General features: G+C 43.9%; 1 protein-coding gene across 7 annotated transcripts in view; it reads left to right on the forward strand.

The window, feature by feature from the left end:
- Positions 1–21,556, forward strand: part of EDRF1 (erythroid differentiation regulatory factor 1) — a 46,602-nt gene that overhangs the window by 10,996 nt on the left and 14,050 nt on the right. For all 7 annotated transcript variants that reach the window (XM_058698071.1, XM_058698073.1, XM_058698076.1 and 4 more), the window contains 15 exons: positions 2,605–2,752; positions 2,824–2,932; positions 3,222–3,333; positions 4,779–5,039; positions 7,240–7,311; positions 7,497–7,647; positions 9,817–10,005; positions 10,334–10,534; positions 11,930–12,148; positions 14,221–14,444; positions 16,374–16,532; positions 16,681–16,830; positions 18,136–18,289; positions 19,708–19,823; positions 20,921–21,072. In XM_058698071.1, coding sequence (XP_058554054.1) covers positions 2,605–2,752; positions 2,824–2,932; positions 3,222–3,333; positions 4,779–5,039; positions 7,240–7,311; positions 7,497–7,647; positions 9,817–10,005; positions 10,334–10,534; positions 11,930–12,148; positions 14,221–14,444; positions 16,374–16,532; positions 16,681–16,830; positions 18,136–18,289; positions 19,708–19,823; positions 20,921–21,072 — 2,417 coding nt within the window. The remainder of the gene's footprint in view (positions 1–2,604; positions 2,753–2,823; positions 2,933–3,221; positions 3,334–4,778; positions 5,040–7,239; positions 7,312–7,496; positions 7,648–9,816; positions 10,006–10,333; positions 10,535–11,929; positions 12,149–14,220; positions 14,445–16,373; positions 16,533–16,680; positions 16,831–18,135; positions 18,290–19,707; positions 19,824–20,920; positions 21,073–21,556) is intronic.

Here is a 21,556-nt window from a genome sequence, read left to right on the forward strand (position 1 = left end):
GTGTAAAATCAATTGCTTGTATAGCAGATTGTTATGGAGCTGGTGGTATTATGAGGCACTTTATCCCCATTGCAAATGTTGGGGGAAAACCACTACCCAGAAAGGTAAAATACTAATGGGAAATAGCAGGGTGCAAAGAAAAAGATAGGAGACCATCGATTATGTGTTCGAAGTGCAGTACACACACAGAAGTCTGGGTGATCGGGGAAGGTGAGATCACTTCTGTTTTGGTCTAAAAGAAAGACTTCCTGGAAGAAGTGGCCTCTCAACTGGGTCTTGAATGATAGCGTCTCAGAAAACAAGAGATGAATGTTCTAAAAGACTAATGTAAGGTGTAAGTAATGAAGGGATTGATGATAAATACAGCTGGGGGACACAGGATTCACGTAGCAGAATGGCAAATAGATTAGAAAAGCTGGGGTCAAATGATGGAGAGTCCCGGATTCTGAGTTAAGAAGTGTGGGCTTGGTTCACTTAATAATCTGGAATCTGTGAAGGCTTTGTGTCTGGGAGGTGAAATTCGTTGTGTTGGAATCATAATTTGGAGAAGGCACGAGAAACAGACACAGAGGACTTGGAGACAAGACTGGGGAGCCTCGCGTTATCGCGAGCAGCAGGATGGACTTCTACTACAGAGGGAATACTAAGAAGTGACAACAAGAATGGCCAGCATTTACTGAGTACTTGTTTTGTTCCAGATACCTTGTTAAATGCTTTACCTGCATTGCTCATTTGATCTTAGGTGCTCAAATACCATTATTCCCTCTTGATGAAGAGGGAGACTTGAGGATCAGGGCGCTCAAATGAGTCGCCCAGGGCCACATTGCTAGTAAGTGGTGGTGCCAGTATTTGAACCTGTGTCTGGCTGAGGCCATCCTTTTAACCATTGTGCTCCAACCCAGGGGCCTGTTAACACACTTGCTCGGGTCCCTTAGTGTATCGGGATAGGTGGGATCTGTGTTATCTGTCAAAGAAAGGAAAAGAAAGGGGGCGCCTGGGTGGCCTACTCGGTTCAGCGTCCGACTTCGGCGTAGGTCATGATCTCACGGTTCATGAGTTCGAGCCCTGCCTCGGGCTCTATGCTGACAGCTTGAAGCCTGGAGCCTGCTTCAGATTCTGTGTCTCCCTCTCTCTGCCCCTTCCCCGCTCATGCTCTGTCTCTCTCTCTCAAAAATGAGTAAACGTTATTAAAAAAAAAAAAAAAAAAAAGCAAGCTTGTATATGATTCTGATCTGCACCCTGGGTTGGGAAACACTGTACCATTATCCTAAATGGCAGCCTTTAAGGAGAGGCTGGGGCAGGAGGGGGAGGTGCGTCAGAGGGAATCCCAGAGCCTGGGGACTGGAATAATGGTGGTATCCTTGCCTGAGATGGGACATTGAATTGGTTTAGGTGAGGAAGGGGGTCTCTCTGCGATCGTGTGTTCTGCTTGAGGAAAGCATCGAAATGCCCGTGAGCATTTTGAAGTTGCAGGCTTTAGAGAAGGTGGGGCTAGAAAGAGAATCTGAGGCGCCATCTGCTTGGATACTGTTGAACTTCATCACCATGGGAATCTTCACCTCCAGTGTTGGAGCCTTTCCCCATGTGGGTGAAAGGGAAGGGGGCATTCAGAGGGAACGAGTATACAATCCAGGAGAAGAGCATCTTAAGGAAGGAAATTACAACTTGGGGCTTTAGGTGAAAGAGAGGGATGAAAACCAACCTTGGGAGACTGTTGGTCTTATTTTCCAATGGCTTTGGAGTTTCTTAAAGTGTGGTGAGAGGCATTTAGGGAAGTGTGAACAGAAGAGAAGCTAGAAACATGGAGATCCTTTAAAAGTCGTGGTAGTCGTGTCCACGCAGCCTGTGCTCTCACTGCCGCCTCCCAGCCCTGTCTCCCTGTCTGCAAAGGGGTAGAGTCTGTGGCCTCAGGGAAGAGGACGGTCTACCGAGGAGAGTGTCCAGGGGAGTCTAGTGTCTGGGGGGGGAAGAGCTTGCTGGGTGAAGTCCGCCTTGTCTACCAGCCTCCCAGGTGAAAACCACTAGGTGGAGAGAAGAAACGGTGTGCTATGAGCTGCTGCACGTGAATAGGATCCCGCCTAAATCTGTGGTTCTAATTGGTGGTGATTCTCGCTTGAGACTCACTACCAGCCTCCCAGGTGAAAACCACTAGGTGGAGAGAAGAAACGGTGTGCTATGAGCTGCTGCACGTGAATAGGATCCCGCCTAAATCTGTGGTTCTAATTGGTGGTGATTCTCGCTTGAGACTCACTCCTGCGGCAAGCGACGGCATTGCCAGCCTCCCAGGTGAAAACCACTAGGTGGAGAGAAGAAACGGTGTGCTATGAGCTGCTGCACGTGAATAGGATCCCGCCTAAATCTGTGGTTCTAATTGGTGGTGATTCTCGCTTGAGACTCACTCCTGCGGCAAGCGACGGCATTGCCGACAGGTGGGTCCCATTTCCTTCAGAACGCTGGAGCCATAAAAAGACTGAGAAGCAGCGCTTGAAACTCTTCCAGGCCGCAGAGATCTCTGACTGCAGGATCTATGCATTTGGTTCCTTTTTAGTAAGAGAAGTGTTGCTGCCTAGGTATTTTCCTGAAAATGTATTCTGTGTTTTGCAGAAGTATGAAATGATAAAAACAGAAGAGATTCCCAATTTGGAAAACTCGAACTTCTCTACGAAGGTCATAAAAGACATTGCACAGAATATTTTATCATTTCTGAAATCGAACTGTACCAAAGAAGGACATACCTATTGGCTGTTTAAAGGTAAACGAATTCTTGAATGACCAATAATGATTGAGTGACTCCAGTAAACTGAGGTTTGTTTTCCTTTTCAGCAAGTGGGAGTGATATAGTGAAGCTCTATGATCTCACTACTCTTTGTGAAGAAACTGAAGACAAGTACCAAAATCCATTCACAATGCCGGTGGCTATTCTCTTATATAAGTGAGTGCTTGGAGAAGTAAACTTAATTAAATTTTAAGGTGTATGGCCACACTGTCTAGGTTAAATCTCTTAAATACCCTTTCGGTTTTTGTGGGTTAAGAGACAAAGTATGTATATATGTATACAGACTCTGTCGCTGTCCACGTATAGGGGATGAATGCCATATTCAAAAGATACGGTAATGGTTTCTTGTATTTCGTATACTATTAGAAGGTAGGAGGAGTATGCTTATACTTGAGTCTTGCAGAGAATGAGGAATGGGTGTGAAATGATACAAATATTTTTCTAGGGTTGCTTGCAACATGATGATGAAGAAGAATCAAAATAAGAAACACTACGGGACTATTAGAACATTGCTTCTTAATTGTGTTAAGTTGTTGGACAAAAGCAGACATCCTCAAGTAAGATTAACATTTACGTGTTCTTGAAAAACAGCCTAGCATTCTGATAGAGAATTGTTGCCTACACATTAAAGCTGCTAACGCATAGTCTGAACTGCCCCATTACGGCAGCCCATAACCACATGTGGCTGCTGAGCACTGAAAATGTGCTTCATCTGAATTGGGATGTGTCTTAAGTGTAAAATACACATTGAATTCCGCATGTTGTGTGTACATGTTGCATGTTGAAATGATCATGTTTTGTGCAGTGGAACAAATACATTAAAATTAATTTCCCCAGATTTTATTTTTTATAATTTAGGCACTAGAAATTTAAAACTTCCTATGTGGCTGGCTTCCATTACATTTCTCTTGGATAGCCCTGTTCTCTAAATTTAGGACTCCCGTAATTTTAACTGAGTAGTGCGGTTTTTTTCCTTTTGTCTTACCGCGTCTAGAAGGCAGAGAAACTATTTTACGGTATTTACAGTATCTTTTAAAAGATCCATTTACACACGTGGACCTTGTTATCACTTTGTTGTGTAAATTAGGTTCGCACTCCATACTTAAATGTACAAAGCCTCTCTCAAAACAATCCTTGAGCCGTGTGCCCCACGATTTCCCATTCTCCTTACCCTCAGGTGTCTGAATCCGACAGTGGCTTTGTGGTTTACTGCTAGTTGTATCCCATTTACATTAGAAAAAGTTGTGTCACATGTGCACTTTTTTTTAAAGGCCCAAGTTAATTTTAATTGTCGCCACATCCAGTTTGACTATAAAAGTTTATCCTAGAGACTAAACCAAGAGAAAACTTTTTTTGAAGAAAAGTGGCAAAATAATTTCTGACTTAAATATTTAATTGATGGAGGTGGTGATATTTTGTGGAAATTGGATAGTTTATGTGAAAGTTGGAAACTGGTGTTAAAATTATTGAATGTGATCAAGAATTAATAACATAATAGAGTGGAATAATAATGGTAATACATAAACACTAATTTTACAAGATGCCCGGATGGACTTTTCCTTCATTAAGCTAGTGGAGGTTTTTTTCCCCCTAGAACCAAGGATCCTGTAACATGTATTAGTTGCTTATTAAAACCCTTATTAATTCATAGCTTATAAAGAGAAATTCTGGTTTCTCAGTTAATATGGAGTGTTCTCTTGCTAATACTTCAGTTAAAACACTACACACGTGAAAACTTTTGTCACCAGTCGCCCCCTTTTTTAAGACGGTGGGCTGGGGATGGAATAATTTCGGGAAATAAACATACCAACCCAGGAAGATTTTATGGCAGACCTTTGACTTGGGACCATTTCTTTCTGAGTGTAACGGTCTGGTGGAAAAAGCCTGTTGCAGACCTCCAGAAATCGATTAGTACAGTAGTAACATTCATTCTGCTTTAGAATGCTCAGTTCTGATGACAATCACACATATTTCCTTTTGTTTTTTTTTTTCTTTTTGTAAGATTATTGCTTCAGCCAATTACATGCTTTCAGAACTTTTTCAATTAGATGAACCTAAAAAAGAAGAAAGTTCAGAATCTCCTTTAAATGAAAATTCTGATGAAAGTTACAGTGAAGAGGAGGAAGAGCTGGCAGACAGCGATGAAAATGGATCCTATGGCACCGGTTCTGATCCATCAGATGATAACAAAGCAGTAGCTATCATTAAGTCTGTTGGAGAATTGTCAGTTCCGGAGAAATACAAATCCATTCATCAAATCCGAGTAAGCGTTTTTGTTAAAGTTTTACCAGTGGTTAATTGAATACAGCTAGCCTCTCAAAAGAAGGCATTACTTCGGGAGATCCTTTATGGTCCAGGGTCAAATTTGTAATTGCCCCAGGGTAACTGATCCAACATGCAGACCGATGGCGGGCAACGTGCAAATCGCACATCAGTATACTAATTTTTATGTAGGAGACTTTCCTTTGCAGTGACCAGCAGGTAGTCCTGTCTCCTCACTAGGGTCTTCTCCGTTTCTGGGTTGCTGGGAAACTGCATATATTGCTTGGTGAACGTAGAATAAGTAGACAGGAGGTGGCTCATTGGTCCATTTGCGAGGAACCCGGTACCTTATCCCAGGGCTACAGGACAGGACTTTTTCAGTGACTGGACCATGTCAGCTCGATTGAACATATCTCTGTCCTGGTCAAGGTCTGGTCGACTCAGTGACTGGGCCATGTCAACTAGGTTGGACATACCTCTGTCCTGGTCAAGGTCTGGTAGACTCAGTGATTGGGCCATGTCAACTAGGTTGGACATATCTCTGTCCTGGTCAAGGTCAGATAGACCCTAACAACTTCCCACCCTTGGATTTCTGGTGATGTGGATTGCATTGACTATTCTTCTACCGTCAGTCTTTCTCCAGACATTAGAATGAAGTTTCTGTTTCTGAATCATAACTACCTTCCAGTCCACCCTGTGATCAGATCCAAGTCAGCCTTAAAAGACACTGGCTATTCGCTGAACTGAGATATGGTCCTATTTACAAATCATCTCTTAACGTAAGCTCAGAGTTTAAACTTTCAGGTGGAAACTTTATATCCGGGGAAGCTTTTAGAGGACCTCGCTGTCCCCATAAAACATTGCCTAGCTTTTTGACTTCCTGCACTCTCCCTCTCCTTTACCTTCCCCTCACCGCCTTTTTTCCTGCCTCAAGCTCGTCAGGATCATGCCCAGTGGAGGCATCTGCCGTTGCTTGTGCTCAGCACGTCCCGGAAGTTTGCGTGGTTGCCTTTCTCTAAGCCTTAAATCCTCATGAAAGTGTCGCTCCTTTCAGAGACCTAGACCACTCTGGCTAAAACCATGCTGTATTTTTCTGTCCTTCATGGAGTTAGTGATCTGTCCCTGAGGTTTGTGTTTGTTTTCCTTTCACTAAAACAGAAGCTCCCCGTAGGTATGGACATTCTTGTGTCTCCTGTGTCTAGAACACATAATAGGTGCTCCGTAAATACTTGATTAAATGACTGTGGGAAAAGTTACTGTCCATCCGAGTTTTCGTGCACTTTCAGTTTGAACTCCACAGTAGAATTGAAAAAACTGTTTTCTGTAAACAGAACTTCTGCAATCAATAATTTAATGTATTTGGGGAACTGCGTTGTAAAGACCCTGGATTTATGGGTCTTTTAATTAAAAGATTTTAAGGAGGTGATAATTAAAGACGTAGTGATATGTTAGTTGACTTTTTTTTTTTTATACATAGACCGTGATTTTTATTGCTATCCGAGGCACTCAAAAATACAGTCATGGTATTCCTGTAAATGTGTCTTCAGTGAGCCTTGCCTTATAAAACATACTGTTTGAAGTACAGTCAGCATGGCTTCCACACCTCCGTTTCAGCCTCCTGTGTCTGTGGACAGATTACTTCACATCTGTGCTCGCTGTAAAATGAGAACAGTGATTCCAGCCTTGCAGGAGTCCCCAAAAGTGACCTGCCTCACAGAGGCCCCTACACATACTATCACTTAGTAGATGTAGGTCGTTAACTGGTTCTGCTCCTACTTAAGCACATAAATTATACGCCGAGACCACTGGCGATCCTTGTTAACTTATTGCCAAATTGGGGTACTGTTAACTGCGTGTTGCCAAGTAGCCGTGCTGACCAGGGGCCACATTGCCCTCTGAGATGGGGTACGCGTTTACCTAAAACATTACGTTCTTGCTGTGTCGTAACAGAATTATGTTTAAAACTTTAAGAATTGAAAGTCACATACACTTGGGAAGATCTTTTCATCAGGCAAGATTTTTGTTGATGCTTGTATCAATTTAATGTGCGGTTAAGGCGGTACGTTACCTCACGAAGCTGAATGCGTAAGCAAATGTTGAAGTTATTGATGTGTGGAGTTTTAGTAATTCCCAGGAGCCGAGAGCTGTGGAATTTGTCATGGGGGCGGCCTACTAATCACTTGAAATGTCTGTTTCTGAAGCCCAGTTGCACCTTTCCGGTTTGCCATGACACCGAGGAGCGCTGTAGACTTGTGCTCAGCTATGTTCTGGAGGTAGGCCTTCGTTTAGTCTTCACTGTTTTGGTGAACTTGCACTTGGTATGCACATAGCACTTGTTTGTTGGTGACTAAAGTCTATTTTCAGAGTGTAAATTTTCCTACATGTGTTCGGTGCCTTGTATCTCGTTGACAGTTGACCTTCCGTTATGTGTGTGATAACTGTTTCTCCTTGCTTAAAGGGGCTAAAATCTGTGGATAGCAGCATTAAAAAAGAAAGCGATCTTCCTGCAGCTGACCCCAACACCCCGATCCCATTAAAATATGAAGATGAATCCACAAGGGGGGGTCCTGAGGGTCTGGAGAAGCAGATGGCCTTGTTTTTGGACAAAAGTAAGTTGGATTGATGTGCAAATAAGGACTCTTCTATAGAATGGTGTACTAGTCCTTTATCAGTGGCAGACTTCTGTCAATTAAGGCATTCATTGAAAGGAATTCAGGAAAAGGATGCCATGTGAATGGAAAGTAGGGGGAAATACCGTTTCATTCAAAGTATAAAACAGAGGATAATTTTGATCCTTTATAGCTATTCCTAATAAGTTCTCGTTCCCCCTGCAGCAAAGAGCTGATGCCTTTGGCCCAGTAGGTTCTCCTAAGAAATGACTTCAGTTAAAGCAGCTGAGTGTTGAAGAGCAGACTTAGGAACCAAACTGCCTCGCTTCAAATCTTGGCTTTGCTAGGGCAAGTTCCACTTCTTTGAGCCTTGTTTTCTCTCCAACTGGAGACAATGGTGCCTGTTTTAAAGGGTTTTATATGGATCAAATGAATTAATACATGTCAAGTGCTTAGAGTCGTGGCACACGTAAGCCCCATAGAGTTGTTGGCTGTTGTTACCCCGTTGTTCTTGAATAAACCAGAAAGGTCACTTATACGTTGTCTGGTTGGTTCCTCAGGAAAGTCACTTCATGAAGAGCATGTGGACTTTTGAAAAGTCTGTTTTGTTTAAAAAATGTTTTGGAAGCCTGTGTGTATGAAATACCAAATGCTTTCCTGACTTTTCTTCTCTTCATGAACATAAGTTGTAGGTGGGGAAGTAAATTTATTTCCCTAGCGTTTATGTAGTGCTTGCTGTGTGCCAGGCTTGAGCCCCTCTGCAGTGAGAACACCAGGACTTGAGACGTCGCTGCCTTTTTTATGGTATTTTTTTTTTTTTTTGAAATGCCTTTTCTTCCTTCCTTTCTCCCCAACTCAGCTGTTGAAAATCCCGTTGATGTATGTTCAAGATCTTTATGCTCCCGTCTAGTCAGAACTGATTCTCTTAACCACTTTGTCCTTGAGCACTTAACTTTGTCTTCTGCTATAGTTAGTTGTGCCGAATGGCTTTCTGCACGCACACCAATATGGTTGTGAGCAAAAATTGTGTCTTCTTCATCTCTGGTATTCTCGCAATACCTCAGGTGCAGAAAGTTCATGCGGTAGCAGAGGGAAAAGAAATCCATGCATTAAAAAAAACCATAATAGAGATTGTGCCTTCGTTGCTTTGAAAGACTTGTGTCGTTGCTGATCGAAAAAAGAGAATCTTGAGGCTGAGAGACTGGGGAGGGAGGGTTCCTGCAGCCATTTTGTTTTCGAAAGTTCATGCGGTAGCAGAGGGAAAAGAAATCCATGCATTAAAAAAAACCATAATAGAGATTGTGCCTTCGTTGCTTTGAAAGACTTGTGTCGTTGCTGATCGAAAAAAGAGAATCTTGAGGCTGAGAGACTGGGGAGGGAGGGTTCCTGCAGCCATTTTGTTTTCATCTCTGTACTTGCACTTAATCGACTTTGCTGTGGTTTATGTTAGTAGCCCGTCTGCACCTCTGCTCTGGGAGATCTTCAAGGAAGGAGGCCATACAACAGCATGTCACTGTTTCTGGTGCCTAAGACAGTGCTTGGCACAAAAAATGACCATTTGTTAGATGAAGAAGATAGTAATAGGCTGGACTTTAAGTAAAGAGTGTTCCTGGGAGAGGAAATAGTCCACTGCGGGGGGAGGGGGGTGGAAAAAATAGGCCTCTGTGTAGGCAACAAGCAGTAACTTGACTTTGGCCGATGGGTAGTAGGGGTGGAATACCGCGGAGGAAGACAAAAACATCCTGTAGGAAGTGGGGCTAAGGCGCATAGACAGGATTTAGTAAGAGGTGAGAAACCATTTCAGTGTTCTAGAACAGGGGTTCCACCGCAATTAAAGTTTGTTTTAGAAGGGTAAACTTTCTGGCCGGTTGGCATGTAGACTGGAGAAAGGACAGGCCAGTCATGAGTTTAGTTACATGTGACCCTGAGAGAGAATGACAGAGTTAACGGCTGCAGGGAGCAGAAAGCCTTCAGAAATCCCAATGAGGGTCCATTGAAACGCTGCCATTCTACTCTATTGTTAAGTAGTAAAGCACAGTAGTTACCGGTCTTGTTGTAGTTATGGTACCTAAGCCTGGACTGTTTCTGTCAAGAAACAAATTATTTTTTTATGGTGAGACTTAGGTTCAAATAAAACGTGCTGCCTTCTCTCCCCCTCTCCTGTCATAGTGGGCTCCCTTCAGAAGGGTAATTATTCCAGTCAATCTGGAATGATCCCTGGTTCTTGGCAACATAAAATGAAACTCCAGCTGATTCTCAAGTCATCAAAGGCCTATTATGTTTTGTCTGATGCTGCCATGAGTCTTCAGAAATACGGAAGAGCGTTACGATACATTAAATTAGCTTTGCAGAGCCACGGTAAGTCACTGTAAATTAATATGTTTAATAGGCATTGGGAGGGAGAACAGAAAAGGCATCTGAATCACAATGGAATTTCACTCCTGTTTCTGTTGTAAAACTTAATTTTGAAATAACTTTCTGTTCTTGAGTCTGTTACTCAGTATTTTATTTTCTGCTCTGAGTGGTTAATTATCCCTTCCTTTTGACACCTAGGAAGCCATATGTAACGTAAGAAACTTCGGTACAGTGGTACGAAGCTCTCAGCTAGTAACAGATTTTCTTAATATTCATTATATTAATTTTTCACGCACCAGTGTCTTTTCTCTTTCCCGTCCTTTCTGCCTAGATACTTACTGCTGCCTCTGCACCAATATGCTTTCTGAAGTGCTGCTGTTTCTTTCTCAATATTTGACGCTCTGCGGTGATATCCAACTAATGCTGGCCCAGAACGCAAACAACAGAGCCGCACATCTTGAGGAGTTTAATTATCAAACAAAAGAAGACCAGGAGATCCTGCACAGCCTCCACAGGGAGTCCCCGTGTCAAGGTGCGTCGGCCAGGCCTGTGACGTGCACCGACCGGGGTGTGTCCGGAGAAGTGGCGGGAATGTTAGCGTTCCAATATTGCAGTTCTGTTGTTCTGCTCTCTTAACTTTAAAATCGAGTGTGATTCCGTGTGTATTTGTGCGTAAAGTGGTTTCGAAATCGTTCTAGTTGTAAAATTAGAAATTCTCAAATAACGATAAAATAAGCTCTAAGTCAGCTGTGTTGACCTTTTACTCCTCTTTCCGTCCAGGTTTTTCTAGGTGACCTTGCAGTCCACTAACCAAGCCGTGATTTTCTTTTGAAAAGGAATTAACAGTTGGAAAAAGTGAATGAATTACCTTCTGAATGATTTCCAGGGGCTCAGATACAGAGATCATTTTTTAAACTTCGTTCATAGCTGACTATCTTAGGGAATATATATATATTTCTTCTGGAGTTGTGAGATATTAAAGCTCTGAAATCGGAGTATTATTCCTAGCGGCTGTACCCCTGCCTCTTTCGGTACAGTCGTCAGCACACTGCAGTTAGGGCAGTAAGTGAGCCAAGAGATCAGTCCTTTTACTTTCCATGGAATTGTCTTCTTTTGCTCCTGAAATGTTTATTACCTGATATCCACCTCCCAAAAACTTTTGGACATGTAATATCTAGAGAAGTACACTGGGGAGAAATGTAGTATTTCTTCATTTTTTTGCCCTCTCTCTTCCCCTTCTTTCCTTCTGAGTTTCTCAAATGATCATTTTATTTTCATAGACACAGTGAGAAAACCTTCAGTGTGTTTTTACCACTCCCATCAAATTAATTTCATTGAAAACACTTGTTTGTGAGCGTGGCATTCTCTCATGTTCCACTGTTAACGGCAGTAGCACTCCCTTTTCCCTTCTTGAATGTTGAGCCCTGCACTTAAGTCTATTCCATTCCCACTCCATAGCATGTTTAAGTCTTTGAGCTTAAGTCTTGGAGCTAGTAGCTTCTTCAATGAGTTAAACTTACATCGCAAGCCATAATGTACTTAAATAGCCTCTGGTAGCAATCAGAGCTTTATTTCAAGAACTATTTCCATTGATTAAAAAGAAAAAAAAAAAAGATTTACTCTGTATCCAGAAACAACTTTAGGCTTGTACCAGTAAGCAGGTGTACTTGGTAAAATCCAGGTCTTGGGAAGTTTTTGGTATTTTTAGGAAAATATTTCTTTATTCAAACATTAATATCCCAGGAAAATATGGTTTTTTAAATAAAGGATCTTTGAAACTTAAAATTTTAGTTGCATTGATTGAATCTTAGGTTTATACAGTATTAGATTTATTTTGTGGTCTTAAAAATGTGAGATTATGTAGATACTAAGGAAGAAGGGTTCATGTGACTCACGGTGATTTTTTGTTTGTTTTTTTTTTTTTAAGGATTTGCATGGGCAACTGATTTGTCTACAGACTTAGAGAGTCAGCTTTCAGTTAGTTGTAAGTGTTATGAAGCTGCTAATGAAATCTTGCAATTTAGTGACTTAAAAAGCCAAAACCCAGAACACTATGTACAAGTATTGAAGAGAATGGGTAATATCAGAAATGAAATCGGTGTGTTTTACATGAATCAGGCAGCTGCACTGCAGAGTGAGAGAGTAGGTGAGTATCTCTTTGGAGTCCTCTTTATTGCCTATTCTGGTAGAAAATCATGCTGGTTTTGTGGTTTGGGCAAAGACTTGTGGCACTTGATTTTATGTATAAAGGGGTGCTCTCTTAAAGAATCTTTTATTCTTAAGTTCTCGAGAAATAGAAAGCCATCGCCCTTTGAGAGTCCTCATTTCCACGTCCTCCTTTCTGCATCTGATCCGTTCAAAAGTGAAGCGCACAACCGGCCGGTGCTAGGCTCTCCCCTGGGTTTGCAACTGAAACCTAGTTTCTCTTCCGTGTCAGGAAGCCAGATAGAAATGTAAATCTTTGGAAAATGCCATGAGCACAAGTGCAGTCCAGAAGAGTGGGGACAGACGTTCGTTGAAGGTGTGAGGTTCTTGGAGGGCTTTTGGGGAGAAGGTGCGGTTCGAGCAGGTTGGTACGTGATGCACAGGATGTCGGCAGGCAGATACGGGAAAGGGGGTGCTGTCCACACTGAGTAGGCAGCCTAGAGAAGGAGCCAGAGGTGGCGCGGTCCAGTGGGTGGTGAGAGTAACGCAGGGGCCTTGTGTGATTCAGGCACAAGCTAGTGGATTCAGCTGGGCCCATACCGAGTTTGAGATACCAGCGGACATGTGAGCAGAAGGTCTCGCTCAGTTGTTGGTTAGAAACCTGGACTTAGGGCTATTTGGGATAGCAGGGCTCAGGTTGGGGAATCGCTCAGATGGAAGGTGGGGGGATAGTTGGAGCCGTGAGAATGATGGCAATGTAAAGACCGGACCCGGTGTGAGGAGGCAAAGAGCTGAGAGGAATGAGGACAGCAGGTAATCCGAGAGCGAGAGAGAGTGTGAGTGTGTGTGTGCGCATGCGTGCGGTGGTCTGTGGACTGTGCTTGGCACGAGAGATACAAAGGGTCCATGCTTTTTACAGCGTTGCCGTATTGGGAGGTTTGGGTGGCTCAATTGGTTAAGCGTCCAACTCTTGATTTCAGCTCAGGTCATGACCTCATGGTTCATGAGTTCAAGCCCTGTGTCGCTGTTAGTGCGGAGTCTGTTTGGGATTCCACCCCCCTCCCCCCCGACTTGCGCTTGTAAAAATAACTTTAAAATTTTAAAAAGAAAATGTCATTATATATATATATATTTTTAATGTTTATTTTGAGAGAGAGCTAGCAGGGGGAGGGGCAGAGAGAGAGGGAAAGAGAATCCTAAGTGGGCTCCCGGCTGTCCGTGCAGAGCTGACACAGGGCTTATCCTGGGAGCCGTAAGATCATGACCTGAGCCGAAATCAGCAGCCTTAACCGATCGAGCCACCCAGGAACCCACATGCGTATTTTTGATTGAGAAGTAAGAACCTGTGCTTTTAAGGTGCGTTTGGAGGAGGAAGTTCGTGGTGAAGGAGCATCAAAGCGATAGAAACCTAGGAGGGTTGGATACAACACAGATTCCACCTCTCATAACTCCACGGGACCATGTGTTTTGAATCTTCATAACATCGTGCTTTGTCAGATAATTTTATTGGCTTGTTTTATTAAGAGTGAAGCAGGGCCACGTTTTCATATTGTATTAGTCTGCTCAGGCTGCCATAACAAAATAGCATAGATTGGGTGGCTTAAACAACAGAAATTGTATTTCTCACAAGCTGGAAGCTGGAAGTTCATTATCAAGGTGCCAGCAAGGTTGGGTTTTTCTGAGGCCCCTCTCTGTGGCCTGCAGATGGCCACCTTTTAGCCATGTCCTTAGTTGGTCTCTCTGTGCAAGCTCTGGTGTCTGTCTCTCCTCGAAAACCACCAGTCATGTTGGATTAGGGCCCATCCTATCCTTCTCGAGCTGTAGTTGCCTCTTTAAAGGCCCCGTCTCCCAATACGGCCACACTGGGGGGTAGGGCCTCACCGTGAATTTGAGGCGAGTGAGGACAATGATAGCAGCTCAGCAGCTCGCCGTGGTGACTCCGCTTGGCCGCTTCCTTAGCCGTCCTGTCCCTGCCCTCCTCCCCTCCTCCCCTCCTCCCCTCGTCCTTCCCTGGGACACACGGGGTTTACACTGATGTCCGCTTACGTGTGGTTTTTTCTTTTTTGTGTGAAGTGAGCAAGAGTGTGTCTACTGCGGAGCAGCAGCTGTGGAAAAAAAGCTTTTCTTGTTTTGAAAAAGGAATCCACAACTTCGAGTCAATCGATGATGCTACAAACGCTGCCCTTTTGTTGTGTAACACGGGGAGACTCATGCGAATTTGCGCGCAGGCGCACTGCGGTGCCGGTGATGAATTTAAGCGGGAGTTTTCACCGGAAGAAGGCTTGTATTACAATAAGGTAACACACCTGCTTCCATGTCGGACGTCATCCACTTCCACCGAATCGGCACTCAGCTTTGCCGTGGCCCCAGGAAAATACCATACATCTAACGAGAGCTATGGCGATGGTGTGTGACGAGACAGTTACAACGCTTAGAAACCGACCCTAGGATGTGGAGAATTTAGTATAGAAGCTGGCACGTTGAAAAGACGATCAGTGGGTTGTGTTGGCATAACCAGAGAGGACATCGGGGGGCAGGCGGGGTAAAGGCTGACATGAAGGGAAACTGGGAAAGTGCCAGGAGAAGATGAAGGAAGAGCCTTTGGGACGGGACGGGACGGGACGGGACTTGCCTCGCACGATACAATAAGTAGGAAACACAGAGTAAACGATGGACACGTGTAAACCTGTAAAAAGAATGGTTTTTAAATGTATAACAGAAAGCAAAATTGAAAAGCACACCACAGTCTCATGAAAATATTTGTAACCTATGACAGGTCAGAGGTTAATAAACCCTTCATGTATAGGGAAGAGTTAAGAACCGTTGAAAATCGGGGCGCCTGACCGGCTAAGTCGGTAAAGCACACTACTCTTGATGTTGGGGCTGTGAGTTCGAGCCCCACATTGGGCATGGTACTTCAAAAATAAGATAATCATTGAGAATAAACGGCCCCAATAGAAAAAAAGGCAAATAATCTTGAACAAAAAATTAGTGCACGTTAAAAAAAAAAATGGTTAAGATGTAAGAAATTTCAAGTTTTACATTTTTATGAAATTTAAAAATTGAGTTTCTTTTGTCTATCAAATTACCTGCAGCGTAGGAGAGGGGGAAGGAACAGGCGCGCTCCCTTAACAAGTACCTCAGAGCTCTCAGAGCATGCTAGTGAAGCATGGTCACGGCATGCGAGGTTGTAAAGGGAAAGTGACTGTGTTTCAGGGGGTTTTTCCCACTTTACAGATACACAGAGAGTAGATAGTTACAAGACATGTAGAAATTATTGCCGGGCGGTGGAATTAAATGTGATTTTATTTGCTTAAATGTAATGGGCGTTCCTTTCAGGCAGGGGGTGTGGGGGGTTGCTTTTTTATAGTCGGGTAGCAGCGATTTTTTATCCTTAGACTCTTCTAGTTATTTTTTTCTTGTTTACTAGTTATACAAACAAATTTTCGTTTAAGAAGGAGAAAAACCAGGGGCACCTGGGTGGCTTAGCCGGTTGAGCGTCCGACTTCAGCTCAGGTCATAATCTCTTGGTTCGGGAGTTCGAGCCCCGTCGGGCCCTGTGCTGACAGCTCAGAGCCTGGAGCCTGCTTCCGGTTTTGTGTCTCCCCCTCTCTCTGCCCCTCCCCTGCTCATGCTCTGTCTCTCTCTCTCTCTTTCTCGAAAATACACAAATGTTTAAAAAAAAAAAAAAAAAAGAAAAACCAAAGGAAGAAAATGCATCCTCATGCATGAACAGAAGTCAGAAAGCACCAAGGCTTAGGGACTTGCCGTGGAAACATGGACTGGCGTGCGGCCAGCCACTTTAAGTAGCTTTTCTTCATTGAAACCGTTTCATAGATCGTTTTTTCCTTTCATAATATTGCCCTTCTGTAAATTGTCCCCAGATCAAATCAACATCTGGGTGACTTAAAAGGATGTTTAATTTTTTTAATTTTTTTTTTTTTTTTTAACGCTTATTTATTTTTGAGACAGAGAGAGACAGAGCATGAATGGGGGAGGGTCAGAGAGAGGGAGACAAAGAATCTGAAACAGGCTCCAGGCTCCGAGCTGTCAGCACCGAGCCCGACGCGGGGCTCGAACTCACGGACCGCGAGATCACGACCTGAGCCGAAGTCGGCCGCCCAACCGACTGAGCCACCCAGGCGCCCCAAGGATGTTTTATTTTTAGTATGATGTTGGCATAGATTTAAACTGAGTGAGAACTGTGTCTTTCCCTCCCTGCACAGGCTGTTGATTACTATTTGAAAGCTCTAAGGTCCCTGGGAACGCGAGACATACACCCAGCTGTTTGGGATTCAGTGAATTGGGAACTGTCCACTACTTACTTTACTATGGCAACTCTGCAGCAAGACTATGCGCCATTATCTAGAAAAGCTCAAGAGCAGGTAATAATATTTGCTGGGCTAGAAAAGAAGTCTGCAACTTTCAGCCTTTAACAGATACTGAACATATTTTCCTTAACAAGCAGTATTTAAATACTTTAAGATTATAGGCTTGTCATTGTTTTCTCCTCCCCCTTAAAAAAAACCCCAGATTGAAAAAGAAGTCAGTGAGGCTATGATGAAGTCCCTGAAACACTGTGATGTGGACTCGGTGTCTGCTCGACAGCCTCTTTGTCAGTATCGAGCTGCGACCATCCATCACAGGCTGGCGTCCATGTACCACAGTTGTCTGAGAAATCAGGTACTGCCTTTCCAACCTCGGTTCGATGCCAAGTCCATTTAGAAGCGTTCTGGGTGTTGGTCTTCCATTTCAGTGTGTGTTTGTAATGCCGTGTGTTCTGTTAGCTGCTTTCAAATAATTTGGAGTGTAGGTAATTTTTCCCTGTTGCCTGCGCTGCATTTTTTCCTCTTACAAGTTGAGTGGGTATTAGTTGACCCAGTTAGGTCCCCTCTGTGTGCTCCCCCTCCCTGCTGAGTCTCCCTCCACACCCACCCAGAGTAACTGCCGTCCTGGACTTTTCCGTTATGTACCCTGTTGGACCACTTAAAACAGTGTGTTTACATTTTACCTGGTTGTGAACTTTATAGATCAAATCACACCATACACAGTCTTCTGTGGTTTATTTGCCTTTCCCTGGACATCGTGTTAGTGACATTCCTCCCGGTCAGTGCATTTTCTAGTTCAGTAGCGCTCATTTAATGACTGTACCACAGTTTGTTTATCCTCTCTGTGATTCCTGAACTTTTGGGTCGTTTCAGTTTGAGGCTATTAGGAATAATCTGTGATTGTTAATTATTTGTTATTTTTCATTAATTATTGATAGCTGTGAACAGCCTGGTACATGAATCCTGGTACTCAGATGCATGTGTGTCTTAAGAATCCGTTGCAGCCCAGGTTGATGGTGCATTCCTCCAGAGAGGTTGTGTGGCTTCTACCGGGAATCTTGTGTTGGAAGTTTCTCAGGGATGTTTTTTGTTTGGTTGTTTCCCCTCCCCGCCCCCCCTTTTTTTAAGTTTGTTTGTTTTGGTTTTTTTGCTCAGGACCAAGATAATTTATCTTGCAGTCCCTTGGGCAGAGGCTGCGTTCTGGGTACCCTCAGCCTGAGAATATTGTCCTTTTGAGGTCCAGCTTAACCACAGAGGGTTTCTCTTCATGTTCCACTGCCCCTGGACTCTCTAGCCCTTGCCCCGGGAGGTCCTAATCAGAATTCAGGCGTGTCCAGGTGGCTTGATATCCCCAAGGCAGAAGCAAGCCTTCGCGTTTCAAGACCACGCGATGGGGAAGGGATTTCCTTTCCAGCACATGGTGCTAGCACAGCTGGATGTCCACGTGCCAGAAGAATGCACTTGGACTCCTCCCTCACAGCATACACAAAAAGAGACCAAAAGCGAATGAAACACCTAAACGTAAGAGCTAACACTGTTGAAGACTTCTAGAGAAACAACGCTAACGTTTAGTGATCCCGAGACTTAGTTAAGTAGTTATTGTGAAATAACTGAAATACTGTGAAATAACTCCTGGCTTAGGATTTGTTTTTGATTCTAGGTTGGTGATGAACATCTTAGGAAGCAGCACCGGGTGCTCGCAGATCTTCATTATAGCAAAGCTGTTAAGCTTTTTCAGCTTCTGAAAGATGCTCCTTGTGAACTACTTAGAGTGCAGTTAGAAAGAGTGGCGTTTGCGGAGTTTCAGATGACCAGTAAGTCTTACGTTTTCATTTCTCATGTTTGTGGGCATCGACTTAGTGTGGGATCCTCTTAGAGTGAGGCAGACCCGGAGATCTCTCTTGATTATAAATAACGTTTTCTTTTTAATTTGCCATAGTTGATGACTTTGGGTAGGGGCCAGAAGTCTCTACACTTTTTGAAGTTTAGAAAATGGATTTGATTACGTTCAGTGACCTATTTATTTCATAGAAATAGTGAAACGTAGCCCCTGCTCCCTTATTTGAAAAAATGGGGCAAGTCAGTTGAGACCATCAGAGATTAAATCATCACGAACGACTTAGGGAGGGAGAAGCGGTGGTAACGGAGCGGTGAACCCCTTGAAACACGGTGGGTATGGGCAGCGGTGGATTGTGGCAGCAGAACCGTAGGCCCGCGCAGGGCACAGATCCGTGGGAAGGGAAGGGCTGGACGAAAGTGAGCGTGCCCGCTCTGTCCGGGCTCAGCCACAGCAGGGAGCAAGCTGCTGCCGCACACAGAGGGTGTTTGCCCGCGTTCCCTCACTCGCGCCCACCTGCTCCCTTGTGCAGAGGGGTCCCTGGAGACCTAGCTCTCGTGCGGTAGAGACACACGTTCATTTGAAGTACGGCTGCTCATTTGGTTTTCTTTCAGTTGTTTTCTTGTATAAAATTAAAACAAACGTGCCACTTACCCACGTGGAGGACTCTTCCAGGGGAGTGTCCCCCGAAGGATGCACAAGGAAGTCGCGGCACTGCGGGCGGGGCGCGGGTGGCCGGGAGGAAGTCTCTCACCTGGCTCTGATTTAGACTTGGCGCATCTGTGAAAGCATGGCCTGTTCCAAGCCGGTTTTCAAAATCCTGTTTACTGAGAGTACGTCTGTTAACATTTTGCCATCCTACGGCAGGATTAACCGCCACACTCTCTGGGAGTGGGTTTTGGGTGACCTTTCTTGATTTACATCTTTGAATTTTCTGCCATGTTTGAATTCCTTCGAGAGAGCAGGCATCATTTTCATAAAAACAGTAGATAGTGGGAACAAATTTGCTGAGATAGGATAAGTATGGTTAATTTCCCTTTAAAAATTGAGTACCAAAAAAATATATATAGAGAGAGAGCGAGAGCGAGAGAGAGAGAGAGAGAGAGAGAATAGAATAGAAACATTTGCTTCCAGCTGGTTTCTTTGCCTTAACACTCAGGTCTTTCAGGGAGGTTGGGTTGTCACCCTCACAGAACCAAATGGTGCAGCAGGGAGACGTTGTGATTTTTGCTTTGTCTAGGGATAATTACTGAAAGCTGGATTGAGAAAACCTGTTGAGATTCTCATGAGCTACCTTTACGGGATTCGAAAATCAATGTTCAGTAATACATTGACATTGGAATGGTTTCTAGATTTATATTGAAAGGGATGATCATTTTGTGCTTCATACTGTAGGTCAGAATAGCAACGTTGGAAAATTGAAAACACTATCTGGGGCTCTTGATATAATGGTGAGAACTAAACACGCATTCCAGCTCATCAGAAAGGAGCTTGTAGAGGAATTTGACCAGGTAAATGGAGAAATATTTATCTTTGGTTTTTGTGTGCCTTAAGCTAAATGGTGAATGTATATAGTGGGCGTATGGTGGGGGTGAGGTATGTTATTGTGTGTGTATATGCATATGTAAATGTATGCATATATATGTGCTTTGCATAAAAACACATTAACAGTGATGTATTATATTTTCTTGGTGGAATTATTAAACTCTTTAAGTTGGAACTATAGCTTTGTGTTAAATACTTTTTTCTTTAACCACGTAGACCTTAGTAAGGCTCTGATAGTGTAACGTCTCTGTTTTCTTTTATGGTTTTGTGTGTGTGTGTGTGTGTGTGTGTCTTTTTTATCATTGTTCTGGTTTTGTTTTGTTTTTTTAAAGGAAGTTACTGGTTGTTGGGATTTTTTTTTAAGTTTTTTTTGAGAGAGAGAGCAAGTGCCATAGGGGCAGGGAGAGAGTGAATTCAGAGCATCCCGATGCGAGGCTCGAACTCACAAACCGTGAGATCGTGTCAGTCCAAGTCAAGAGTCCGACACTGAACCGACTGAGCCGCCCAGGCGCCCCTGTTGTGTTTGTTTTTAAGAAAGAGGCACGTAGCTCTTGTATAACTTCCGGTAAACTGCCAGGGAGCAGTTGAACGATGAATGGGCTTCAGCAAGCTCCTTGGAAAGCATCTCTGGTTTGCCTGGCTTTCCAGCATTCATGCCACCTTCTGCTGGGGCAAAAAGCTTCCCCGAGTCCCCATCGCACGCCAGCCTGTCCAGCCCCGCTCTGTCACACCCCGTCAAGCATCCGTTTTCCTCCTGCTCTGTCAGTGTGCACTCGGGGGAAGTAGGTTTCCATTCAGGATTAATTTCTACATAAGTGCCTGTTAGGTGTGAGACATTTTTCTTGGCTTTTAGTCTGTCGGATGATCTCCAGGATGAGGGGCTCGTCAGGGCCCCTGCCACCGACGGGCTGTGCCTGGGGGAAAATGACCTCGGGTCTGCTTTTGGTTTGTTTTGTTTTTTGGCTAAAACGTTTACTGGGTGGACAGCACCGCAGCCCCATCCCTGGGTGCGGAGCCGTAATCGTCCGCTAGCTGAGGCGAAGTGACCTTTTGTCGTTGGTAGCCGAAGAGTGACGAGAGCGCTCCAGCCGCTGATCCTTCGCCTGGTCTCAGTCGAGAAGAAGTGATCAAGCTCCTCAGTATATTTGAATCTCGGTTGTCATTCCTTCTCCTTCAGTCCATCAAACTGCTGTCTTCAACTAAGAAGAAAACGAGGTAAATGGAATTGTTCTCTGGAAATTTCTTCTCTAGCACCTTACTTTGTAGAAAGGTAATTTCTACTGACCCCGGGAAAGGATAGGTTGTATTTGTTCTTGTTTTGTATGTGGGCGACCAGGGATTTAAGTGGTGCTGTGACCTGTTAAACCAGATGAGACTCCTCGCAGTGTGGCCTATGATACAGCGAAACTGTAGAAACAGATCTTGCTTCTAAGAGTAAATACCCTATTGGTTTTAATATTTGCCCTGAGAGAGATGAATGACCCTGGAATGAAGACCTCGACTGTTTCTAGTAATCCTTGTGAGCATTGTCTTTAAGTGGGAAGTCAGGACTACAGTTTTGATACCCAGCACCAAATGCACCGATAGAAAGGAAGCAGATGACAGAATGTCAGAATCCTTGTAATGCCCAAGAACTTGGTGAAAAGAGTGAACGTCTTGGCAAAAAATGTTCTTCTACACCTGTATCAGCTTATACAGT

The sequence above is a fragment of the Neofelis nebulosa genome, chromosome 13, assembly GCF_028018385.1.
Source record: "Neofelis nebulosa isolate mNeoNeb1 chromosome 13, mNeoNeb1.pri, whole genome shotgun sequence".
Taxonomy (NCBI): domain Eukaryota; kingdom Metazoa; phylum Chordata; class Mammalia; order Carnivora; family Felidae; genus Neofelis; species Neofelis nebulosa.